Source organism: Sturnira hondurensis, unplaced genomic scaffold (genome assembly GCF_014824575.4).
Source record: "Sturnira hondurensis isolate 20B ecotype Veracruz unplaced genomic scaffold, ASM1482457v3 Scaffold0018877, whole genome shotgun sequence".
In the NCBI taxonomy this organism is placed as follows: Eukaryota; Metazoa; Chordata; class Mammalia; order Chiroptera; family Phyllostomidae; genus Sturnira; species Sturnira hondurensis.
The window spans coordinates 2,412,237-2,424,758 of NW_028091508.1; the positions used below are offsets into that span (position 1 = coordinate 2,412,237).

Below are 12,522 nucleotides of genomic sequence, written 5' to 3' on the forward strand. Positions count from 1 at the left end.
AAGTATACCTTTTACTCAGGAACAAAAAGGTCAATTATGGAAATTGATTCTGAGTGTGCCTAATGTTATATTTAGCAAAGATTTCAAAGCAACTGTGAAAAAAACATGTTCAAAGAAAGAAAAAATTTTTAAACCAATAAAAATATAACATCAATGAATATCATATTCAGACAGGAAATCTCAACAGAAAATGCTATTAAAAATAGTATTGTAAAGTTGAAAGACAAAACAACTGAAGTAAAGCATTAATTAGATGTACTCAACACATGAGAAATGGTGAAGAAAAGATGCAGTAAATTTGAAAAAAGATCAGTTCTTCTCTGGGTCTTCATACATATTATGTTTAGACAGAGGTTGAGTGAATATACAAATGAAACAGGTGGCAATAAATCTATAAACCAAGAAAATAATTAAATACTATAAACAGTGCTGTGTTAGGAGAAAAACAGGCAGAGCAATGTACAAAAAAACCCACTTTCAACAAATCTTGAAAGATAATGTCAAATATATGCAAGGAGGAAAACATACTATTAAATCTCTTCACGAATAATATCTCATAAGATACTTGGCATGTATAATTTATGCTTTGTTTTAATAAGATACAATTGCAGTTTCTTATAAATAACATTTCAGAGCGCACTTGTGTCTGAAGTCAATTCTAGGAAGACGCAAATCAAACTCTCATCAGGTTTATGTTTCAAAGCCTTAACATTCAAGCTTTTTGCAATCAATAGGAGTGATGTTTAAAAACCTAATTTCACCTATTGTCTTTCAGGGAGGGACCTAAACAGAGAGGAGACAGCTGAGGGAGACCGGGAAACAGGTCTTTGTAGGCCCTTCAGGGTAGGGGCACAAGAGGGCTTGATTTTCCTGGCCAAGGGCCAACTGGTCTAACTGCTGTTGGGCAGTTAGTGAGTGCGTGGGTCGAGGCTCGAGGTGTGGCTCGGAAGAGGCTGCGCTGCTGGTGGGCCAGCTGGAAACGTTGGCTCCCGCCCGTTCCCGGGCCACCCGGGTCCCTCTTTCTGCTGTTTTCGGGGATTAGGGCAGGCAGAAAGCGCAGCAGAAGCCCAGACACCCTGAGATTCTGCCTGCGAGGCATTCAGGTACTCAGACTTGGTGAAGCTTATCCCACGAAGACCACAAGCTTCAGCAAAAGGGCCGATTTTGATCCTGTGGGGTGGTTCCTTCCTATTCTTTAAATGTCCCAATCGAGCTTAAAGGAGGCTGTGTTTTGTGTAAGGCTTTCTGCAGATTCCAACGTGCTTTGTTGAAAACAAACACGACTATTTTTAAGAAATTGTAACTCCTAACATACTTAGCTTGCTTCCAGAACCTTGGGAAAGTAAGAAGTTTGACTGTTGTAAGTAAGTAGGTTTTTAAGCAGCATGGAGAGTCCTTCAGGAACATTGGGGCCCCTTTTTCTAGAGAGGGGGAATGCACATAGCTGATACTGAAGGAAAATTTCTACATTAAGATGCTGCTTGAATGCATAAACGGAACATTATTTAATTTTATCTGAAATATTTTCTATTTTGCTTCCCTTTTTCATGTGATAGTGGATAAATGGCAGGCAAAAAGCGAGAGGTCCAGTTGCAGGTGGGCATGACGTATCAAGGCATGACGTATCAATAATTCTTTACTTGGTGGATTGGAGCTTGAAGATTGTTTACAGTGCCTTCCTTTTTGTAGGCAGTCATCAATAATCAAAGCCTATGGGATGAGATGTTGCAGAACAAAGGCCTGACAGGTACTGGGGCTCCCTCCTTATCCAGTCACCTGTAGTTTGGCCCAGGACACCTCATGGCACCCCAGTACAAGTGTGGCTCCCTACTTCCAGCATAGAGCCCCGCTATGTACTTTGCCTTTGTCCCCAGGGCAGTAGCCCCTGCTATTCTAGAATCTTTGACTGTGTTCATTCATAAATATCATCATCTTCTAGTGATCGATGTTTACCAAGCCTGGTGTGGACCTTGCAAAGCAATGCAAACTTTATTCAGGAAATTGAAAAATGAGCTGAATGAAGATGATATTCTGCACTTTGTTGTAGTAAGGATTTAATTTCTATTAAACTATTGTTTTCTTGCTATTTTAAGTACTGAAGTATGCTCTCTAAGGATTGTTAACTCTTCAAAATGGACACTGTTTACTTGGTAGTTTAGCTATATGTTTAGTCCATTCTTCAAAATGGACACTGTTTACTTGGTAGTTTAGCTATATGTTTAGTTCTATCTGATCTGAGAACAAATGTGATTTTCATTTTATTCCAATAGCGTTGAGGTTATTGACCATGGTTGTGAATGTCAGAAAAGTATAAAAATGGACATTTGCCTATTGACCTGTTTCTTTTCACCTGACTCTATGCAGTTTGTCTCTCAGAATAACAGTTACAAATGCTGTTTACTAAACAGCTTTGGGATAGACTCTGGGCATTTACCACATAGTGATTTCCCTCACTTATTTGCCACCCAAATGTAACAAGAAATTAATTGTATTGATTATTCATTTTATCCATATTAAGTTATTAACTACCTAGAGCTTTGTTATTTAATATGGTGGACATTAGGCACAAGTGTTTTTGGAGCACTGAAATGTGGCTAGTGTGACAGAGGAACTAAATTTTTATTTTTAATTAACTTATTTAAATTAAAAAATATACTCAATTTGGTTATTGTAAAACTTTTAAAGTGTTTGGGGAAACTTGGGTATGTGAATCAACTTTTTTGACTGTAAATTTTATGAAATCAAATTAGAGATTATTTATGGTTAAAATTTAACCCATAAATTCAGATGTGCTCTAAGTGTAAAATAAACATGCGATTTGAAGACTTAGTATAATAAAAAGAATGTGAAATATCTCAATAATGTTGACATTGATCACCTGTTAAAATGATTGTATTTTGGATATTATTGTATAAGAAATTTGTATTATTAAATGTATTATTATATTAGTTCCCCCATTTCTTTTTAGGTTTTAAATGTGGCTTCTAGAAAATTTTAAAGTATAACTGTAGCTCACATTCTACTTCTATTGGGCAGAAATATGTCCAAACCAGCTAGACCTAAGATGCCAAAGCAGATAGCTGATTACATATCTTTATTCCTTATCCCTAAAATGCATAATCCCTGATGCAAACATGAAACCTCAACCCCGTGCATATTCTCAGGCTTTCCATGACCCCTTCCAACCCAGACATTGGGAATGACATTCCTTACTGACCTTAACTTGTGTTTGTCCCTCTATCCCCTTCTGCAGACACATTGTTTACAGGACCTTTTTTTCTTAATTCTACATTACAAATAAGCTTAGAAACTCACCTCTTATTATTATTTCACTTCAAGATAGTAGGTAGCAAAGAAAACACTAAAGAACCAACAAAGAAAACATTTTTTAAAATGAAACAGAGGTTGGGGTTGCCTTATGAAGAAAGGGCCCTGTAGTGTTTTAAAAGGCAGCGTTACGTAATAATGCTTTATTTACTCTGAAGAGTCAGAACCACCTGAATGAGGCTGGAATGTGATTCTAAATTTGATCCTTGGCAGGGACGAAAAGCTAATTTTAGAGGAGAGAGAATGGGGCCTAAACAGTATTGCCACATGCAGTAGACATCACGTTGGCATAAGAAGTTAAAAGGTAGTAGCATTAGGAGGATCTGACAGCTGGCAAATGGATCACGGATAACTGAGCATTATTAGAAAATTCTCATGAATCCTAGCAGCTGTCTGGTTGTGGTAGGAGTGCAGTTTCATGGGCCAGGAACCATGGGAGAAATTCCAGTGTCTAAAAGCAAACTGGGGGTCAATGGGGAGAAGCTAACAACAAAGCAGGCCCCTCCTATTTACCTGTCAGGCTAGCTGGAAAGGAATTTGAGCTGAGGAAAGCAAGGAAGAAGTCCTTAGGCAGTGAGGTAGTGTAACTGGATGCTGTGTTTCCAGGTGGTCTAGAGTCATCATATATCCCTCCTTGTTTGTTGAATCTAAGTAGAAACAAACCTGGGGTATGTGTGGGGAGAGGATGGTGATGGAGGCTGCCAAGTGGGTGTGGAAGAAAAATTAGGCCATTTACATTGTTAGGCTCTCATCTCAGCACAGCTCAGAGCTGTGAGGATACAGGCCTGATATTTATGAGTGTCCTCCCAGTAGTACCTGGACCAGACAGAACTCTGCAGCCACAAGGCATTAGCCTCATGACTATGTTGATCCCACTGGGAAGTCTGGTAGTGTCTCCAAAATATGTTGTATTTATAATACTAGCATCCGTTGAATTTAACAAAAAAATTTTGTGCATTGTCCTTGAGTGGTTTTCCTTCTGTTATGTTTGAGCACACGGAACAATGTATAGTCACATGGCTTGGTCCTGGCTTTATGATATGACTTGCTCGTAAAGGGTGAAGAAAATTCATAGTTTGCAAACTCCACTCTAGTGATGGAGTAGCACCCTTTGCTGGATATTTTTCTTAGCCAAGGAAAGGGAACCTTTCAGAACTTGTAATTTTAATCCAAAATTAAAGCCTATGAAGTTGATTAGGATTATTGAAATAACCCTAAGGTAAATGGTCAACATAATTTTTTTCTATTATGTGCCCTTTTAAAAGACTTTTACTAACATTATACCTATACATATAAAAATTCAGTAAATATTATTTATTGTAGTTCTTTTACAATATTAAATGCTTTACCTATTAGTGATTTATTATGATATAAACGTTTTTGTAATGATGATACTTACTTACTTTTAAATACAATCTTTGCCTTCTGTTCTTTAATATTACAGTTTCTTTCAGCCCCTTTTGTTCTCTTTTTGGGTGGGTGGGTGGTACATAAGTGTGAACAGCCAGCAGTCAGGCTGAGGCTGGCTGACAAAGGGCCTGACTTGCCAGTGTTTGCAATTTGATCCTTAAAACAGCTTTAACACACTAAGAGAGTGTTGAGTAAGCATTTATATGTGCATCTGTGTTTTTGTACATAGTGTGTCTAATGACTTGGATATAGTTTCCTTTATTAACATGAGAAAGTTTAATGTGTTTTTTCAGGCAGAGGCTGACAACATTGTGACTTTGCAGCCATTTAGAGATAAATGTGAACCTATTTTTCTTTTTAGTGTTGTAAGTATAATATTTATTGTCTCAAATGTATTATCAGATTCCAATTTAGAGTTAAAGAGCAAGTAGCATTGTAAAATAACCACAGAACTCCTTTTTGATGATACTAATGGCAGATTTTTTATTTTATCTTTGCTTATCTATTAGTATACTTTATAACCTGACTTCTAAGAGCTAATAATGGATTGAGTAATTAGACTACCATATACTAAAGATGATTGGGGAAAAGAAAAATAAGGTGTATTTACCTTTCTGAAGAAAATAATCAGACATTTAAATGATAAATTATTACTTAAAGAAGTGAAAAATCAGAAATTTCTTAGATACGCAGTAGGAGAGAATTGCTTACAGATATTCACATATACCAATCAAGGAAATAGCTATATGATCACCATTTTGTAGTATCTACCACTTTTATCTCTGTATTTACAAATAAATGGAATAAAGACTGTGTAATCACCAAAATGTCCTTAGTTTTCTATGTATGGAGGAAGATTGCATAATTTCAGTTTTCTTCTTTATACTTACCAATGTTTTCCGAATATTCTGTAATGAACACAACAGCTTTAGCAATCAGAAAACCATCCTAAGTGCTGTTTTCTACAAGGCGAATGTACAGGTCAATGCTAAGTTGTGTGACGGAGCACAGCTGCTGCACAGAGAGCTGCAGAACTGGGATCCTACGGAAAGGCTTCCAGAGAAGGCCTGGCCGGTTCCTGTGCTGCCGGACATTTCCGTTGTCGTGTTTGATAGTAAAAGTACTTCTGGATATAACCCTTTCCTTCTGTTAAGTACTACTCTTGCAGTTATTTCAAGGATCTGACTTACTGGGTTAATTCAATTGAAAATTGCATTGTCAATCTGGGTATGTAGGATTTGATGAGTTAGATGAGGGGTCAGCTAGTTAAGTATTTTTAGCTTTCCCAGAATACTGGCTCTATGTTGGGTCCTAGTTTGCTGACCCCTGGCCCGGAGGTAGTTTAGGGAACCAGAATGAGTAACTGCATGAAGCAGAAATGGACTTCGACTCATGAGACAATGAGGAGACTGCAGCAGCAGGAGCAGTTAGGAGTATGGGAGTGAGGAAAAAAGACTGGGTAGGTGAACCACCATGTAGAGTCTAGGGTTCTGGGATGACCATCATCCTGCAATTTAGTCAGGTCTGATCAGTAGACTCGTGTCCACCCTTCTGAACTGGACCATCTAGTCAATATTCTTTTATGTGCAATCAGTGCCCAAATTATAAGACCACCCCTCCACGCATGCTCCATTCCAAAATTCAGAATATTTTTTCCTGGCCCATTTCTCTAGTACTCCCCCATCTCTCAAACCCTTTCACTGTGTGACATCTGGAATTGTTATAAGTAATTATCAGACTTCTGAAGCTTTACCCTTGGCCCTGAACTTTTGTTCCACTTTCCTGACTTAAGTCTGCATCCTTATATAGGACATTTTCTCTGCTGCCCAGAAATGGTGACTATTTTCTCAGATTCTTTCCTGAGAAAGAATTGATTTTCCTTTACTTGTTATTACAATAACTTTCTTTTCTTTGTTTGTTGGAGGTCCACTCTATTTGACTCCTCCTCATTCACTTTATTTCTGTCATTCACTGGCCTTTGGATCAATTGTGTAGATGACTGAAGACTTTGGCATATGGCTTAAAGTCTTCCTTTCAAACCAAGTTCTGCCATCACCCTAGGACTTTACACTGACAACCAACCCCAAATCCTGGACTCTTAATTCTTGGCCACCTAATTTTCAATGAAATTTTCTTGCAGTGCACCTCACCCAATCACTCCTGTGCTTTATGCCTCAGACTTTGTTATCTCTTTCGTTCCTTATCTGTAATCATTAAGTGTCTCAATCGGTCAGGAACTACTATAGAGGACACATGGACAAAACCAAGGGGGAGAGTGGAAGCAAGGGTGGGAGCTGGGTCCAGATGGGTTGTGGGGAAGGGTGGATAGAAAATACAGACAACTGTAATTGAATAACAATAAAATAATTTAAAAAAGAAAAAAAAAAGAGTCTCAACTGTAATCACAAAACTGCTTTCCCACACTGTTTATTTGTTCAAATAGTTCCACAATAGCCCTTTGTATTGGTCAGCATTCTTAGCTGACAACAAATTTATTTCAGCAAATTCCATCAAGAAGGGCTTTTTCAAAGGACATTAGAAAGCTCACAGAATTGTTGGAAAGTTCCTTTCAGTGGGAAATGGTTATTAGAATGTCAGATTTCATTTAAATCTTTCTCAAATGGAGTCTTCTCTTTGGTGTATGAATATAATTCTTTCCTTTTAAAATAGAATACTTGTTTTTTGCTACCATGTCCCTCTCTAACTTCTACTTATCTGTCTCTTTTGGTTCTCAGCTAAATTTCTCAGAAGAGTTTTTAATTTATTTTTACTCCATTTTTGTTCATCCCACACACTCATTAACTCCACACTCATTCAATCTAACTTATGTCTTATTATTCCACCAAAATTTTCTATTGCTAATGTATCCTGTTATGAGCTTATTGCTAAATATACCAAATACTCTTAGGCCTTCATCATCTTAGGCCTACCTCTCAAGTATATTGAATACAGTGACCATGTCTTTCTTTTTGAAAAATTTGCTTCCTTTTGTGACTTGGTTTTTCTTTTGCCTTCCTAGATGCTACCCCCTCTCCATCTCTTTTGCAGATTTATTCTTCTTTATTGAAGTGTTAAATATAGACTTTACCATGTCATGTCACTTTTCTTAGAAAATCTCTATACAGTTTCAATTGTCGCCTCATATATCAATGACTCGAGTTTACATCTTCAGCTAAATCCTCTTCTTGAGCTTCAGACATGTGTATCAAACTGGTGGCTTGACATTTCTTTTTTTATATATATTTAGAGAGAGATAGGAAGGGAAGGAGAGAAATATCCATGCGTGGTTGCCTCTTGTGTGCCCCCAAGTGGGGACTTGGCCTGTAACCCAGGCATGTGCCCTGACTGGGAATCGAATCAGCGACACTTTGGTTCGCAGCCCACGCTCAATCCACTGAGCTACGCCAGCCAGGGCCCTTGACATTTCTTCTTGGTTGTCTCAAGAACATCTCACAATGAACTGATTCAATCCTCCCTCTCCCAGAAAACATGGTTTTCTGGTGTTGCCTCTTCTGGTGAATAACCTCTTAATGTATCTAGTTTCTCAAGCAAGAACTGTAGAGCTATCTTAGCAGCTTCTCTTTTTAACATCATACCCAATCCACACTGGAACTTGGACCTGTCAATTTTACAACCCAAGACTTCCTCACACTCATCTCTTCCTTTTCATTATTTCCATCTCACCACCCCTGCTGGAGACTCAGCAACCTTCCCTCTCATCTTCAATTCTGCAATAACTTCTAATTTGTATATCTTCTGATTCTCCTCTAATCATTTCTCTACATGATAGGTGAAATGTTCTTAACAAACAACAGTTTTAATTGTGGTCACTGCCTGTTTAAGTATTTTAAAGGTTTCTCAGTGCAGTGAGGATAAAGGCTGCATCCTTCCATGACCACAAGGCTCTGTGGGGTCTGGCTCTCTGTGGCTGTGAGCTTCATCTCAGACCTGTCATCCCTCAGTTTCTCTGCTGGTCTTCTCATTTGACATATTCCCTTCTGGGCTTTAGACACTTTGATCTCAATTCCTTTTGCCTAGAATGTTCTTTCTTCTCCTTTTTGCCTAGTTATCTCTTGCCCATACTTCATATTTTATACCAAGAATTATTTCCTGTTATTGGTAAGTACCTTTGGTGATCAACTTGATCAGCCTCCAATTCTTATAGATGTTCCAAGTTATTTGTTCCTCTTTTGATGGTGCCTGTCATTGTTGTTATTTCATGTGTGTGTTGTAATTTATCTAGGTTAGATATTAGTAGGTCAGGTAGTAATAGGTAAGACTATTATTTCATAACATCATACCTGGTACAGTGCTAGTAAAGAAGTATTTAGTAAATATGTGCTGTAATATAGGTAAAAGCAATATATTGTTGGAGATAATTAGGGAGGATAATATTGGTAGGCCTACAAAGGACCATTAAAATATAATGCAGGGATGGCCTGTCTTTGGTTGTAGAAGGACAGACTAAGTGCAGGTAGAATTCAGAGTGTAGTTTACCCAGTCAAGACATACTTTCACATCACTGATATATTTTAAAATGGCAAATTTCAATTGTTAAGAAAGTATTGGTGGAGGTGTGGGTCAGAGTGGGTTTACTTAGTTTTAGCTGAAGTATTAATTTTTGACTTATCCTGAAAATGAAAGTTTTCTTCATGCTTTCTTTTCTTTTGTAGAATGGCAAAATTATTGCAAAGATTGAGGGTGCAAATGCACCACTTGTTAATAAAAAAATTATTAACTTGATCAATGAGGAGAGAAAAATTGCAGCAGGTAAAATGATACGCCCTCAGGTAATACTTTAGACTACTGAGTATTTTGTTTTAAAAAATTGCATTACTTTTTTTTGTTTGTTTTCCTAAAGCATTTTCCCTGATTTTGTAGCTCTTTAGGTGTCTAAATGTTGCAAAGTCTCTGGGAGGTATCAAAGGCCTTAAAAAACACATATATTCCTTTACTGAACAATTAATTTTTTCTAAGAAGATAATGAGGCAAATATAGAAAAGAATATTTATTGCAGTATTTTCTGCTATTAAAAATTTATAAGTAACCCAAATGCTAGAAACAGCCAATAAATTACATAAAATGTCTATAATTTATATTATAAATTATACAAATCCATAGTATGATGTTATTTAGTATGTTTTAACTCCATATTATTGATGTAGAAAGAGGTCAAGATAGACAAATTTTAAAAAGAGTACACTTAATAGGATATTTAGAAAAAGATCCTGTGTATGTGAAGCATATTACCTATATAATAAGAAATGAAATATTTTAAACTCACAAAACAAACCATAAAGTATATGAAGGTATGAACATAATAGTACAGGAAAGTAAGCCAGGTAAAAAAGTGATCAGAAATATAGGCATATAAATATGAGCAACTGATGTTATTGAAATACACACATACATACCACAAACAACAACAACAAGCCCAAGGGAAATATGAATTTAAGAAACAGAAAGTAGATATTAGCCAAGAAATATTAAAAAATAGAAGTGTTGAGAAGATATAAGCCCAAACTTTTATAAGTGTTTGCTATAAAAATGTCAGTTTAAATCAGGAAAGGATACACAATTCAATAAATAGGCTTAGAATATTTGGTTTACTATTTGTATAAGAAAGTTGTATAATTTCCTCATACATACATACATAAATTACAAGTGAATTAAAGAGTCAAATATGAAGAAACTAAGTATAAAAGTATTAGAAGAAAATATTGTCAAATCCCAATATTGTCATAGATTGGGGAATGCCTTGTAAGTATAACACAAACCAGAGATATCAAGAACGAAAAATACAGATTTAATTATTTAAAACTTTGGAGTTCCTCTAAAATGTAAAGAAAGGAAATAAACTGGGAAAAATGTGCTGTGTGTCACTGTGCTAATATTGACATTGTATACAAAGTACTTTACTAAGAGCATTAAAAACCATTTTGATGGACAACTGAAAAATGACAAATATAAGAAATTTATATCTGTAATAGAGATTTTTATCGTCCAAGGACATTTTTCTTTACTTTTTCAGGTTGTCCTGTTTTTCAGGGAATCTTCTTCCTTCTCTCTCTCTTCCCACTCTCCACACTTCTTCTTAAAAATTATCAGTACTAGGAATGATTGGAGACTTACTGTTTGCTATGAGTTGCAAACAGATCTCATTTAATCCTTACAGAAATCTTTTCACCTCCAGCTTTGTTGAGATATAATGGACAAATAACAGTGTATAGTTTAAGATGTAATGATTTTATATATGTGTATATTGCAAAATGATGATCACACCAAGGTTAGTTAACATCTGTCACCTCTCATGATTATATTTTTTCTTGTAAGAATTTCTAAGGTCTCTCTTAGCAATTTTCAAAGATAAAATATTGTATTTAACTATAGTCACTGTGCTGTATATTATACCCCAGAATTTATCTTGAACTGGAAGCTTGTACCCTTGGACCACCTTCACCCAATTCCCCAACTCCCCACCCTCCTCCTCTGGCAACAACCATTTTGTTTTCTGTATCTATGACTTTGGTTTTTTAAAGCTTCTACATATGAGAACATACAGTATTTGTCTTTCTCTGTCTGATTTCACTTAGCATAATGCCCCCAAGGTCCATCCACGTTGTCAAAAATGGTAAAATGTCCTTCCTTTTTATGGATGAATAATATTTTATCATATTTATATACCACATTTTCTTTATCCAGTCATCCATTTATGGACACTTAGCTTGTTTTCACATCTTGCCTATTGTGAATACAGTTGACACTTGGGCAATGTAGTAGTTAGGGGAAATGACCTTTGCAGTTGAAAATCCCCAAATAACTTTTGGCTCCTCCCAAACCCAGTCCTTTCTCTAAGTGGAATTGGTTCTAGAACACCCTGCAGATACCAAAACCCATTAATGCTCAAGTCCCTTATATAAAATGGCATAAAGCAATGCAAACAGTCAGCCCTCTGCTTCCATGGATTCCCAACCTTGGATCAAAAGATGTTTTTGATTTGCATTTGAATGCCAAACCCAGGGATATGGGTGGCCAATGGTGTGTTTACTGAAAAAAAAATCTGCCTGTAAGTACTCCTGCAGTTCAAATACAGGTTGTTGAAGTGTCAAGTATAATGCTGCAATGAACATTAGAGTGCAGATAACTTTCTGAGGTAGTGGTTTAAGGGTTGGTCCTAGCAGTCTCTTAAGATTCTTTGTATATTCTTGGTGTCAGTGGTATCAGTTATAATGTCTGCCCTTTTATTTTGTTTTATTTGAGTTTTCTCTCTTTTTTTTCAAGTCTATCTAAAAATTTTGTCTGTTTTCTTTTTTAAAAAATAACCAGATTTAGTTTCACTGATTTTTTTCTATATATTTATAGTTTCTATTGTATTTACTTCTGCTCTGATCACTGCTATTTCCTTCATATGCTAACTTTAGCTTCATTTATTCTTGGTCTAGTTTTTTCATTGTTGTTGTTCTGGTTTCTTGAAGTGTAAAGATGTTTATTTGAGATTTTAAAAAAAATATAGGGATTTATTGCTGTAACCTCCCTTCTTAAAACACTTTTGTTGTATTCTTTAAGTTTTTTAAAAATATATTTTATTGATTATGCTATTATAGTTGTCCCTTTTCCCCCCTTTACTCCCCTCTGCCATGCACACCCCCTCCCACCTGCATTCCCTCCATTTAGTTCATGTCCATGGGTCATACATATAAGTTCTTTGGCTTCTACATTTTCTATACTATTCTTAACCTTCCCCTGTCTACTTTTTGCCTACCATCTATGCTACTTATTCTCTGT

At 36.2% G+C, this 12,522-nt stretch overlaps 1 protein-coding gene across 1 annotated transcript in view; it reads left to right on the forward strand.

Moving 5' to 3' along the window:
* The first annotated feature begins 1,563 nt into the window (after nt 1-1,563).
* NME8 (NME/NM23 family member 8) overlaps nt 1,564-12,522 on the forward strand; it is a 48,823-nt gene continuing 37,864 nt past the window's right edge. Inside the window, exons 1-5 of the mRNA XM_037070668.1 lie at nt 1,564-1,596; nt 1,690-1,747; nt 1,940-2,046; nt 5,031-5,102; nt 9,411-9,527. Of these exons, the coding sequence (XP_036926563.1) occupies nt 1,564-1,596; nt 1,690-1,747; nt 1,940-2,046; nt 5,031-5,102; nt 9,411-9,527 (387 nt within the window). The remainder of the gene's footprint in view (nt 1,597-1,689; nt 1,748-1,939; nt 2,047-5,030; nt 5,103-9,410; nt 9,528-12,522) is intronic.